Source organism: Pongo abelii, chromosome 12 (genome assembly GCF_028885655.2).
Source record: "Pongo abelii isolate AG06213 chromosome 12, NHGRI_mPonAbe1-v2.0_pri, whole genome shotgun sequence".
NCBI classification, from domain to species: domain Eukaryota; kingdom Metazoa; phylum Chordata; class Mammalia; order Primates; family Hominidae; genus Pongo; species Pongo abelii.
Genome location: NC_071997.2, coordinates 59,254,410 through 59,268,580, shown reverse-complemented (window position 1 = coordinate 59,268,580; position 14,171 = coordinate 59,254,410). Strand labels below are relative to the sequence as shown.

General features: G+C 54.5%; 1 protein-coding gene across 3 annotated transcripts in view; it reads right to left on the bottom strand.

Annotated features, from left to right (window-relative positions):
- The window catches only part of RAB11FIP5 (RAB11 family interacting protein 5), a 39,545-nt gene extending 25,885 nt beyond the window's left edge, over nucleotides 1–13,660 (bottom strand). The window contains exon 1 of one of the 3 annotated variants that reach the window (XM_054546663.2): nucleotides 13,039–13,660. In XM_054546663.2, coding sequence (XP_054402638.1) covers nucleotides 13,039–13,469 — 431 coding nt within the window. In that variant the 5' untranslated portion in view covers nucleotides 13,470–13,660. 3 annotated transcript variants of the gene reach the window in all.
- Nucleotides 13,661–14,171: the final 511 nt, after the last annotated feature.

Here is a 14,171-nt window from a genome sequence, read left to right as displayed (position 1 = left end):
TATTGAGAACTATACTTCAACACCATTGGTGTACTTTGCAATGCTGTATATTTAAAGACCGTATTCTGAGGAGTCCATGGCACCAAAAGGGCTGAGAAAACCTGCTTTAGAGTGGGGAGGGAGCAAACTCAGCAGAAGGCCAGGTCCTCCCCTCCCTGCCCACTGTATGGCATCCAGGCTGAGAGCTCCAAGCAGAGGATGGGCGCTGCTCCCATTTCCCACCCAGCTAAGGGAACAGGGGGCCTGGTGAAGGGCAAGAAGCTGGCCGAAGGCCCTCAGATTCCCCAGCGTCACGCCACAGTGCTCAGGCTGACCCTCAAACCCTTGCATGCTGATGAAGGTGACTTCAGAGAAACAAAAACAGCCACATGCACCTGCTAGCTGGGAGCAGGCTACTCTGGAGCTTGTTTTGATCATGCCCCCAACATCACAGTCCCCAATTTCCCTGGGCTGGTCCCCACCTGAGCCTTACCTGCTGTGGTTGCAACCCACCAGGTCTGTAGCTTCCTCCTTCTGGCTGCAGCCACTGCCCCAACCTCTTCCAAAGACAGGCCTTACCTCAGCTGGTGAACAGCTACTACCACCCTGGGGACAAGGAACCTGCAAAGCTGACTGTTGTAGGAATCAAGCCCCATCCCCAGGGCAAATGAAGTCGAGATTAACTTAGTCAAGACAATTGAGCTGCCCCAAAATACTGGGTGGAAGAGTCTTCTAAAAGGGAAAGTAGGGCACCAATGTGAAGAGGAAGAAATACTGATCCAGGCCTCCTTTGCCAGCCTCACTCCCTTCACCTAGCTTCCCTTAGAGCTAGTACAAACGGGAGACTCTGGGGCTCCAGAGGAACCCTCTAGACAGGCATGCTACTCAAAAAGCAGGTGATAGGGAGGAAAACAAAACACTGACCATAATACTCCCTGCCCTGGATTTCTACCACGGGACAGTGATGTGCCGTTTCAAGTGACACTGTATGGATGAAATCATGTGCCCACAAAAGGCCTGCAGCCTTCAATGACTGGTATCATGGACAGCACCACGGGCAGGGCATATATTTAATGTGAAAGTCATCACCAAACTGAAAAATAATGGGTTTTTTTGGTTGTGTGTGTTTTTTTTTTTTTTGAGACGGAGTCTCGCTCTGTCATCTAGGCTGCAGTGCAGTGGTACCATCTCAGCTCACTGCAATCTCTGCCTTCCAGGTTCAAGCAATTCTTATGCCTCAGCCCCCTGGGTAGCTGGGATTAAAGGCATGTGCTACCACACCCAGCCAATTTTTGTATTTCCAGTAGAGATGGGGTTTCACCATGTTGGCCAGGCTGGTCTTGAACTCCTGACTTCAAGTGATCCGTCTGCCTCGGCTTCCCAAAGTGCTGGGATTACAGGCCTGAGCCACCATGCCCGGCCCCATGCCCAGACTGAAAAATAATGGCCAAGAATTGTCACTCCTGCCATTCCCAACAGGTTTTTTTTGGTTGTGTTTTTTGTTGTTGTTGTTTTTTGAGATGGAGTCTCGTTCTGTTGCCCAGGCTGGAGTGCATGGCGCAATCTTGGCTCACTGCAACCTATGCCAGCCTGCCATTCCTGCCCCAGTGACCAAACAGTGAGAGAGAAAGCTCATCCTTATGCTAGGCTTCCTGCTGGTATAGAAGAAATTCAGACCTGGAGAGATAATCGTCAATGGATACTAAAACCTCTGGGAGAAAGGTTGGCGGTGGGGTGGGGAAGATTTGGAATGGCTGGGGGGCTAACCACCCATCAGGGCTTCGCTGAGGGTGGGCTGCAGGCAGGTGGGCCTCCCCAGGTGAGGCAAGGCTTGGCCAGCCCCTGGGAAGGACTCTTGCCAGGGAACCTAGTGTCCAGGGGTGGAGAATCAGGGTGCAGGCCATCACGAGGAACCAATTGGCCAGGGCTATAATGTGTGACAGTCTTGAGGACAAATGGCTTGGTTCCTCACCAGGTGATAGCATGAAACGGAGGGGCGGGAACTGTCCAAAGGGGAGACATGTCATGAGGAGACATAACAGCCAGGTACCTATTTGGATTCTGACTCAACAAACCACCTATGAAGAGGCATTTTAGATATCAGGACAACTTGAATGTGGGCTGGATATTAGATGACTATTAAGGAATTGTTGATTTTGTGTGAGGATGGCATTAAGGTTATGTTTTTTCTAAAGGCACCCAAATCTGTTGGAGTGGGCTGGAGAGGCATACTGAAGCATTTAGGGTGTACTGACACTCTCCTGCTCCCACCTGGGACTGATGGTGGATTGACATTAGACTCCTGCGGAGGTCAGAGCGTGTCTTGCGCCAGGACACAGGCTTTCCCTCCTTGTCCTAAGACTAAGCCCCACTCCTGCTCTCCTCCCTCAGCCCCTGTGCTTATCAACACCCCTGTGAACACCTGTGAACTCATCAGCCCACCCGCTCACCACTGCACAGGGGCTGACAGCCCCACATGGGATCCTGACAACCAGCCTGACACCCACCACCCCTTAAAGGCACAGGGCATGAGTCTGCGAGATCCCACCCAACCAAAGGAGGCCTCAGCCAGGCCTCTGCTCCAGTGTTCCCCAAGTATTTGCCAGGAACAAGAATGGAGGTGTCTTTGAAGAGCTTATGCCTTGGTGGAGAAGACAGCCACATAGATAATGGAAGATGGTGACTGACACCACAAAAATGCACAAATGAAGGATACGGGAAGGCTCAAGGGTAGGGGTTTGATTTCGGGATGAGGGTGCAGGACGTGGCATTTATATTGGGCCCTGAACAATGGGTGGGAAAGAGGCGAGGAGGGGGTAGGGAGACATTCCAGGTGCGAGGGACAGGACATGCAGACTGCAGAAGTGCAGGCAGGAGAAGGAGACTGCCCCTAATGTCACACTAAGGAGCCATAATTGTATTCTGGGCCCTGAAATGCATGACAGGGTACAACACAAGGACAGGACTGACACTATGCTGCAGGAAGAGGGAGGGACAGCAGAGAGGTGAGGCAGGGGACCAGCAAGGGGCAGTCACAACCCAGGGTAGTTCCCATGGCCAGGCTGACCTGAGCAACTCCTAATACCTTAGCAGTTATTTCTCACCATTAATTAATAAACTGGCACTCTGGTTTATAAAAAGGCAGCAGCAGCTAAGGTAACAGTCCAGAGCAGAGGTTAAAAAAAAATTTTTTAAGCCTGAACTAGGACAGGAACAATGGGGAAGGTAGGAGAGCTGGGGGGGGCCCTGGGAGCACCCCTTTTTCGCCCCCTGCAGCAGCACCATGGCAGAGCCACTCCACTCTGATCTCTCACTACTGTTGACAGCAGGGACAGTTATTTACCTCTTATCCCTCACCACCTGAGAAGGGGCCCGAGATGCAGAACATCTTCTAACACCTGCCGGGTAAATGACATGGAATTGGCAAGGCTCGGCTTTTGTCTCAGAAACAAGTTGGAAAAACAGTGATTTTAAGGGCATTGTGTGAGAACCCCAGTGGACTGGAAGATGGAAGACCTAGGTTCTAGTCCTGGCTCTGCCTTACTAAGTGGCTTGAAGCAGCCATTTCACCTCTGTAAAATGAGGGTGATAAAATCATGCAGTTAAAGACAAGGTAAAGTGAAACTAGAACTATTATATTCAGTTTGGTGACACAGTTGGAAAACCCTTTTCCCTAGAGCCTCCTCCACCCTGATGCCTCCTCTCCTCTCCAAGTGCCCACCCCAGCAGCCTGCCTCACACACTGGCACACAGGAGCTGTGTGGGCCTCAAGCCAACCCCTGCTGTCTCCCTGCATCCACCACCTACCCCACCTTTTGATTTGGTATCTACAGTAAAACTGCAAGCCAGACATAATTGCAGGACAGGATACAGCCTCTTATCAGGCCAGAAGATGATTCTTATCACCTCCTCTGGCACCATGCCTGGCACCAGCAACCTTTGGAGGGAGCCCAGGTCCTCATTCATGAGTTCCCCCTGCCTCTGTGGGAACAGCTCACTCAGCCCTCCTCAGACCCCAGCCAGGTCCAGCCTCCCTCCCTCCTGGGCACAAGCACTTCTAATCCTCATCCTAGTGCTGTAGGCTCCAAAGGTCTGTCACTGTCAGCTCACCCAGCACAAGGAAAAGCTGCAAAAATGGCTGGAGACAAGTCAAACCACAGAGAGCAACAGAAAAGATGTCGGGTTGATAGCACAGTGTAGGGAGAAAAGCATCAGGCTTAGACATCAGGAATCTGGCTGCCACTAAAGAGTCGTGTGACCTTGGACAGGTCATTCCACCTCCTGAGACCCCAGTTTCCATATTCGCAAAAATGGTGGTCCCCCGTCTGCCCTCAGGGAAGAATGAAATGAGGTGACACTGGGAAGGCACCCTTAAAAGTAGGCCAAACCACACAGAAAGATGTGGGTTTATTGTCTATCAAAGGCCTTTTACAGGCCATCATCAGCCCCATATAAGTGAGGTGGCCCAGGACCAAAAAGCAACAACCCTGCCCAGGAGGAAGGAGAGAACCTGCAAGACGACCTCTCTCAGGGGATCTCTGGCAGGTGGAAAAATAAAGAAATTCCACTTAACCCATCCCCCTCCCCAGTGTGCTGCTAACCCCGCATTCACCCTGAGCAGGAGACTCAGGTTGAGGAAGACAAAACCAAGTGGCGATGGTTCCCCCTGCCAAGGTCTCAATTCAGACCCCACAACAGGGGGAAACAAACCATAGCTTCCCTGCCAGGCTCATGGGAAGTACAGAACTGTGTGGTGAGAACATTGCATTTGGGAAAAAGGAGGGAGGGAAGAAAATACACAACGCATTTGCCTTTAAATGCAGAAAATACCTTTGGAAGGTTACACAAGAACTGGTAATGTTGGATGTCTCTGAAGAGAGGAGCTAGGTGACTCAAGGTGAGGCAAGGGAAATTTTTTTCATTATGTGCCCTTCTGTACCTTTAGAATTTGGACCAGGTGAACTACTCAGAAGTAAATAGGGGCCAGGTGCGGTGGCTCACACCTGTAATCCCAGCACTTTGGGAGGCTGAGGTGGGCAGATCACTTGAGGTCAGGAGTTCGAGACCAGCCTGGCCAACACGGTCTCTACTAAAAACACAAAAATCAGCTGGGTGTGGTGGCACGCACCTGTAGTCCCAGCTACTCGGTAGGCTGAGGCAGGAGAATCACTTGAACCTGAGAGGCGGAGGCTGCAGTGAGCCAAGATCACACCATTGCACTTCAGCCTGGGCAACACAGCAAGACTCTGTCTCAAAAAAAAAAAAAAAAAAAGAACAAAAAACTAAATAGGAAGTAAAGAAAGTCCGGCTGTTTTGCTGACAGCGGCACACAGGGAACTAAGCTTGGCTCCCCTCACTCCCTCTCCTGGCCCAGTCCCACCACACTCACAGTTTCCCTGCCTCCACCAACTCACCCTGCCTCTAATCAGGTCTCACCTGTTATTCAAGGCCTCACCTCTCCCAAGAAGCCCACCCTGATCACTCCAACTGGTGAGCTCCCCCTTCTCCTGACCCCCTCATTCTCTCACACTTTTTATATGCTGCTTTGTAGAGGAATTGTCCTTGCTGCATTAGGCTTATCTCAAACATATTTTAGCCCTTCTGGAGAAAGGGCTATCCACTTTATTTCCCTGGTTTCCCCCACAGCACTGACCTAGGCACAGTGGTTACAATGGTTGTCCAGTAATTGCTTCCTGGATGTTGTGAAACAGAAGGGAAAAAATAGCAAATGACTGTATTGCTGCAGGAGGAAGAACAGGATGGCTCGGAGTGTTCCGTCACAGTAAAACCAGCAGGTGACGTCTTGGGAAGGATTACGGAGTCTGGTATGTGCTGATGCCCCCAAGCCCTGCTTGAAAGGAGCAGATCTCCCCAGGGTGGAAAGTGCCCTGGTGGAAAGTGAGGCTGACCTTCTCAGGCCTCACTCCACTCCTTTTTTTATTTTTATTTTTTGAGACGGGATCTTGCTCTGTCACCCAGGCTGGAGTGCAGTGAGGCAATCATTGCTAATTGCAGCCTTGAACTCCCGGGCTCAAGTGATCCTCCCACCTCAGCCTCCTGAGTAGCTGGGACTACTGGTGCGCACCACCATGCCCAGCTAGTTTTTTGTATTTTTGTAGAAATGGAGTCTTGCTATGTTGCCTAGGTTGCTCTTGAACTCTTGGCCTCCAGTGATCCTCCTGACTTGGCCTCCCAAAGTGCTGGGATTACAGGCATGAGCCACCACACCCAGCCCTCACTCCACTCCCGAGAGGTATCTGGTGGCAGTGACTCCCTCCCAAAGTATGAGACAATACCCCCCAGCCTCTGGGACAGACACAAGGCTAGAGCTGCAGACCAAATGTGCTTATCCCAGTAAACCAAGGACTCACCCAGGAGAAGCAGGTCATGCTTACAGAGCACCAGATTAACCCCCGAGATCCATGTCAAGGAGGAGAGAGGAAGCCTTGGCAGGCAGCAGCTGAGCACCTGGCCCTGTGCAGAGCAGGGTCATGGGAGACATGGGGGAAGACTAAGGTGGGCAGTGTGGTGTGGCGGCCAAGAGCATAGACTCAGAATCCAGACTGCCTGGGTTCACATCCTGACTTCGTGCCGTGTGCTGTGGTCAAGTCCAGTGACTCACGCCTATAATCTCAGCACTTTGGGAAGCTGAGGCAAGAGGATCACTTGAGAGTTGATGGCTGCAGTGAGCTATGATGGCACCACTGCACTCCAGCCTGAGTGATGGAGCCAGACCCTGACCCCACCCCCCTAAAAAAAGAAAGAAAAAGCAAAGTCACTTTACCTCTCCGTGCCAAGGTTTCCTCAGCTGTTAAACAGCGCCTACACCTCAAGGGCTTGCTGTGGACAAATGGAAGTCCAGTCCTTAAGACAGTGCCATCACCTAGATATGCCTTCATCAGCGATGCTGTAGACCAACAAGGCAATGAAAATGATGCACCAAAACAGGTGCCACATGCTCCAGGTGTGGGGATTCAGAGAAGGCTGGGGAGGCAGATGGGTTCCATGATGGCCGACAGGTCTCTGGTGTATGTCCCCTCCTCACAGAGGTGTGCCTTGACCACAGCCAGTGCCAGTGGCTCTGTCTGCTCTGAACATCTCCAGGGCTCCCTGTCTAGGCCCCAAAACACAGCACTTGGCTATAGGGCTTCCTCCAAATGTAGGGGGATATCCAGGCTTCCCCTCCTCTGGAATCTCTCCCCCACCAGTGGCCCACTCTTGGCCTTTCAGGCCTCCAGAACTGCCTTTGGATTGGACTGCCCTTCCCGGTCAGCAGAGAAGTCCAATGTCCCCATCTCACTAAAACCCGGCAGGCACTTCCACAGAAACTCTGGGGTGCACACAGGGCTCCAAATGCCACCTCTTCTTTACCCCAAATCCTGCAGCTCTGTGGGCTGCCCGGGTCTAATGGAAACCACACAGAGCACACCCTCCACTAAATGCTGGGTAGTGAGAGTGTGCAGCTCTCCCTCTGCAAGCCTCGGTTTCCTTGTCTGAGCTCTCTTCCAGCTCCCATGCTGGAGTCCCATGAGTAAGGGCTGTGCTCCCTTCCCCACTACCAGGTGAACCAAAGGTCAAAGTGGCCTGTGATACCCCCTCCCCACCCTGCAGCTTCTCGGAGGTGCTGGCTGCCCCTGGGAGCCCCGTTTTGGGAGGCCCCACTTACTGCTCCTGAGAGGCCGGGGCCCAGCTCCACACAGAGGCCTCATGTGGCCAGCCAAGCCCCTCTCCTATCTGGCCACCATTGTTCCCAAGGTAGAAATAACCTCAGGCCAGCTCAGTAAGGGCACAGTGATCAGACTCTTCCCCGAAGGGACTGCCAGGTGCACAGCAGACTCACATGTGGACTCATTTTTATTACTTGGCCATGGGGAAGAACAAAACTGCTTCATGGCTACACTATTTTGCAAAGGAAAAAAAAAGAGGACTGCTTCCCCTGGAGCAGAGCAACAACATCTCCTGTTCTTGTGTTCATCATCTGTCCCTGTGCAGGGTTAGAAGGGCAGGAGAACATCTGGACAAGGCCAGGCCAGTGGTTTAGACAAGAGCATCACAGCACTGAGGTGGCAGCAGTGACAAGTGGGGCGGGCAGCTCCCAGCAGAGAAGGACAGCCCTCAAGGTCACTGGGATGTGGCTCTGCTGAGCTGTGCCTTGCAGCCGGCTGCCTACAAGGAGAGGCAGGCGGGGCAGAGATGGGGCTGACCACAGGCCCCTTGAAACTCCCTGGTCCCAGCCAGGGCTCAGGGCCAGGGGCTGATGGGGAGAGCAGGGGAAGCTGCCGGGCCAGAGAGGAGGAGCTGCCCAGCCTGACTGAGGAGTCACACTTCCTACCCCACCCCACACCCCAGACGCTGCTACTCAAGCAACCCCAAATAAAAACCACCCCATAACTAAGGGCAGTGGAGCCTCTGCATACCAAAGACTGGCTTCTGAGTGCAGCCACACCCTTCCTCTGCAGCCAGAGCAGACCTCCCCAGCAGTGCCACAGGCCTCCCATGCCAGCTCTGGGGCCAGAGCAGGAGCCAAGGCCAGGGGCTCAAGTGACCACGGCTGTTTCCTGAGGAGGAGAGTCACACCCAGAAGCCAACAGAGAGAAGGCTGTGGGGTCACGCACCATCTGCCCGCAACTGTCTGCCCAGGCTGTCTGTGGGCTACGGGATAGATGGAAGCCCTCAAAGACCATCCCAGCCTTAGGCCAATGGGATGCATGTCCCCTCAGGTGCCTCCCAGTGCCCCCAAACCCACCCACCTAAGGAGGTCTCAGAACACCATGACTAGCCAGGCAGAAGGCTCTCATCTCAGACCTACATCCTTCACGGCCTTAGGTCTCCGAGCTCCCTTGCCAAGTGGCACAGTCTAAGCAGGGGCTGAATGGAGCCTCTTGCAGGCCACGATTCATGGTCACAACAGTTTTAGTCTTTGTGATGAAAAAAGACAAACTGATCCCAACCCAAGCTGAAGCCACAGCCTTTGCTTTCCCAAGAGGCCAGCTTCTAACCATTGATCCAGCAGGCCCAGGATGATGATCCTGTCCGCCACACTCCAGGCCTTACCGCAGGGACCATTTCACCCTTATCAGGATGAGGGAGAAGGTGGACAGGGGCTCCATATAACTCAGTTGTACTCTCTCCTCCTCTCCTAAAACACACAAAGACCAGCATTCCAGGGGGCAAAGACCAGGTCTCCCCAACCAAAATGGCCTTGTGGCAGATGCCCTGTCTTCTTACTCCAAAATCTTTGCTGCTGCTTCCTTCCTTCCCTCTTCTGATATATCCAGGTCCACTCCCTGGGGGTGTGACCCACACCAATCGCATAAAGGCCAAAAAGGTCCAAATGACCCATCTGACCCCAAAGGGAATAAAGAGAACTAACTAACCACCACATCCCATCCCTGTCTTGGGAGTCAGGGAGGCAAACGCAGGACACCCACTGGGGAGTGCTAAGAAGGACGTTGGGCCGGGCGTGGTGGCTCATGCCTGTAATCCCAGCACTTTGGGAGGCCAAGACAGGTGGATCACCTGAGGTCGGGAGTTTGAGACCAGCCTGGCCAACATGGCGAAACCCGGTCTCTACTAAAAATACAAAAATTAGCTGGGTGTGGTGGCACATGCCTGTAATCCCAGCTACTCGGAGGACTGAGGCAGGAGAATCGCTTGAACCTGGGAGGGAGAGATTGCAAGTGAGCCGAGATTCCGCCACTGCACTCCAACTTGGGCAACAGAGTGAGACACTGTCTCAAAAAAAAAAAAAAAAAAAAAAAAGGATGTTGAAGGTAAAAACCAGAAAATAAATCGCAGAGAAGCATCCAGGATTTCCAGACCCACAGGAACATGACAATCCATGGACAGTTCTACTGAGGGTGGGGAGATCATTAGTTTCCTTGTGTACCACCATTACATTTTGTTTCGAGAATATCCTCTTCAATTATTTGGAAGCCTCTGGTGAAATTCCTCATTTCAAAGACTGTCCCACTGACACAAGACCTTCGTAGGCTGCTGAAGCACCTACAACCCCAGCCACCACCATCACACAAAATGGGGCCCCAGAGTCACCACCACGCTAATATTTTGAGAGCTTCTATGTATCCAGAACTACATTAAGGCTTTTACAGATGGTGCCTTATTTAATCTGTACAACTCTATGATTATTATCATGACCTTTTTAGAAGTGAGGAAGTGGGATAAGTAACCTGTCTGCTAGTAAGTCACAGAACTGGGAGTGAAATCCCAGTCTCCAGGTTTTTAAGCCCTGGGCTATCCTTCCTTCCCAACAGGACAGGGGCAGCTCCAGGCAGGGCTGCCAGGGAGGAGAGCTGCAGAGCTGTGGGCTTATCTGAGCCTGGTTTCAGGACTGCAGAGGCCTCTCAAGCCCAGCCCTAGTTCTTGGGCCTCTTGCAGAAAATAGAATACAGAGAGCTGCAAAGGGCCAGCTCATTTTGTTGGGAACTCTCGTACTCTTCTGTGTACTCCGTCACCCATGGTCCTGAGGCTTTCCTAGGCTCTAAGTTCTAGACTGTCTCCCCCATCCCATAAGAAGCTCTTCCAGACATTGTTACTAAAACCTCCCTTCACCATCACTGCTCTGCACTGACCACCTACCATGTACAGGGACTGTACTAGGTGCTTAAGTTGCATTTTCATTTCATCCCTCACATTGACCCTATGAAGGTATAAATTATCTCCATTTTACAGATGTGAAAACTGAGGCACCAAGAGTTTACATGACTTGCCATAGGTGGCAGTTTTGGGACTGGGATCTGTCCAGTGCCACTCTGTAGCCCCTTCCTAACCATAAGGGTACCCGTCCCCAGTCAGGTCCTCTCTTGGCAAAGGGCCACCACCTGCCCTACCTGAGACTACCACAGCCAACTCCCGGAGTTAAAGAACAGATACTTTTCTTTTCCATCATTATCCAAAGCTGAGGAGGGTACACCCTGGTCTTCTCTGCCTTGCCCTCTCCCTACCAGGCAGCGTTCAGACTCAGTCTTGGTAGCCCACACCAGGGTGCTCCAGGAAATACCACCAGGAATGACCACTACAGCCAGAGGTGGGGACCACAGCGGGGGTGACAGCCCTCCTCCTCTGTCAGTGGGCATGCTGTTAGGTCCAGTAAACTAGAGCACCAGGCCAACTTCACAGACTTTCCTCTGCCCACCCTAAGTGACCCTCCCCACTCCTGTTCCCTCCCGGTTCTATAAATAAACCAGGTTGTTGCATCAGAGAAAACAGCCAGGTCGGTGTGGAAAGATCCTGGTGGAAAAGATGATTTCTATAGAGTAAATTAAGGCTCCCATTCAGATCAAGGGATGGTAAGTCAAACTCTCCAAGACAGGCTGTTCTTGGCTGAAAATGGGTCCACCTGGACCTACAAGCTTGGCCAGCTCAGCTAAGGAAGATCCAGAGGCCAAGAGGAAAGAAAGGGCAGGAACTGGAAAAAACAATCAAAGAAGCTGCTCCCTGCAGGCCTGGATCCTTTTTTTGGTCTGCCTCCTCCTGTTCCCCCAGCACCCCCTGAACAGATATGTGTCATCTAACAGTCTGGTCAGAGTAGCTGATTGGTGGAGGGTGAAGGACTGGGGGAAGGGGTGGAATGATTTGGGGGATAGGCACCTCTTCTGAAAAAGAATGGGCTAAGAGATCCAGGAGACAGCTTTTCGCCCCACATACCCACCCCCTTGGGCTCCAGGAACCAAGAAGGAGGGAGAGGACAGAAAGGAGGAAAAAAACAAAACAAGGTCCAAGCTATATACCACATGATCCCACACCCTGCCACCAAACAGCAAGTCATGAAGGAAGGAGGGGAGCAGGCCAGGGGATGGGGAGATGGAGTCAGGTCACAGCCAAGCCTGGAACCTGCCCTGCACTAACGCCCCCCCCATCCCAGGCCACAGAGAGCCAGCCAGGAAGGTCATTCCACACCCATGTTTCAGAAAACATTCAAGGTCAGATCCTTTTTACCTAAATCCTGCTTTCATTTGGGTTTGCACCAGGCTCATCCCCCTCCTCCAGCAAGCCTTCCTGGATTTATTCACTCAGTGGATGCCATTCCACTGGCGCAAACCTTTCCGGCACCTCTCCTGACCTAAGGCACAGTCCTGCCCCAATCCCCTTACCCTCCTACCCAGATCACTCCCAAGTTAACCACTTGAGTGATCCACAGCAGGCTGTCAGCCCCGGGGACTGGCTTCCAGCTCCTGCCCAAGCCCAAAACAGGAAATGGGGCTCCAAGGCTGAAGCCTTGATCTTAACACAGGCAAGGTTAAATGCTGCCAAAATAAATGATTTAAAAAAACCCTAGCCCATTGAGGTGGAAGTGACCGGGAGATAATCTCCTGCTGTGCATTAACCATGCCGCTGCCTCTACCTCAGGCAGGGCAGGGCAGGCAGGCAGGCCACTGGAAGGCTGACTCAAGTGTTTCCTTCCTTTACTTAGGAGCTCCTCCTGTCCTCAGACCAGGGACACAGGACACAGACGGACAGGATGGGGGTAGGGGGGGTGACATCTCTAGATAGTGGAGGGCATCTTGAGAGCAAGAGGCAGATGCCCCCTGCAGCCAGCTTCTATGTTTAGCGGGGTAATCAATATTCAACCTTGCCCTGGAGGAAGACACCTGGCCTTCCTTCCCCCATAGGGCAAGGCTGCGCCTCTCCACTCCCCTGCCGGACAGGCGCCCGCAGTTCCCCTCCCCTTTGAGGAAAGGGAGGCAGGCCCGGAGGTTCTAAGAACGGCCCCAAGATTTCCCTTCTTGAGGTTTCCATAGCCCCAAAGCCTCTGAATCTCATTCCTAACTTTACTTGACAATCTACTCCTAACGTTCGCCACCACTTAAACCTCTCCCAGGCCTCCCAGGGACCACCAGCGGCTGGAGCCCCACACAGCGCACGTTTGGGAAGCTTGAAGGCGACCCCGAAATGCGAAGAACCAACGTGTCTGTCGGTTTACGCCCTTGAGCACGAGGCAAGGGCTCACTGGCCCGGCTTAAGTTCGGGGTCCTGATCCCCCACCAGCCCCGCCCGGTTAGGCCTTTAGCCGTTTGTGCCCCCGCGCCCCCTACTCACTGCGTGTGCTGGGCGCGGCCTGCGCCGAAGACCTCGTCCAGCGCCACCGTAGCCTGGCCCAGGAACTTGTCGACGCCGATGAGCGAGCGGTGCATGGTGGTGAGCACCAGCTCGCAGGCGGCGGCGGAGCTCGCGGCCCAGGGCGCCGGGCCCGCGTCGGCCTCCTGCGCCCGCAGCAGGCCATCCAGGGCCCCCGGCGGCAGCTCGAAGGAGCACTCCTCACGCCACTCGGGGCAGCCGTGCGTCTTCTCCACCACCGACGTACTGTACTTCTCGCGGCCCACCTGGATCACCGTGTACGCGTCGCTGGTGCTGCCCGCGCCCGAGCTCTTGCCCCGCAGCCCGCGGGCCCGCAGCACCGTCACCTGGACGTGCGTGGGCAGCCAGCGGGAAGGCCCCGCCGCCGGCTCCGCGCCCCGCACCAGGGCCATGGCGGGGAAGCGGGGGGCGAGGTCTGGCCGAGCCGCTGCAGACCCCAGGACTTGGTGACAAACTCGGCCGCGGCAGAAGGCGGTCAGGAACCGACTCCGAGCGCCGCCGCAGCTGCGGGCTGGGCTGGGCCGGGCCGACCGGCCACCGCCTCCCCGCCCCACCGGGCCGCTGGCCGCGGGCCGCGCCGCGACGTCAGCGCCCCGCCCCCTGCCCCGCCCCGCGCCCGCCGCCCCGACCCGCGTGGCGGTGCGACAGGGATGCGGGGACGCAGCTCGCGCCCCGGCAGCCGCAGACCCGCCCAGAGCGGGAAGGGGCGGCGCGCGGCCTCTGCAGAGGGTGGGCGGAGTTCCCGCGGTGGCCCCGCCCCTGGCTGGGGGCGCCCGAAGCAACCCGGCCTCGCTTGTGGGGAGCCCTACACCCGCGGCCAGGTACGAAAAACCCGCTCTGCGCCTCCAGGCCAATCCCACGTCTTCCTTCTAAAAGTCCCTGCTCCGGAAAGCCCTCGCCGTAAAAGGGTCCCAGCCCGCAGTTCCTGGGATGGCCAGCCTCTTGGCGCGGACTTGGGGTGATGGGGACCCCCGCCGCTCCCCTGACCCCGGGCCGCGCTCTCCCTCCTCCAGTCCGCCCCTGCCGAGGAAAATGCCGGAGTGAAACTGGAGCGATTGCCGCCCCGCCACGTGACGGTCCCGCATCGGCGACCT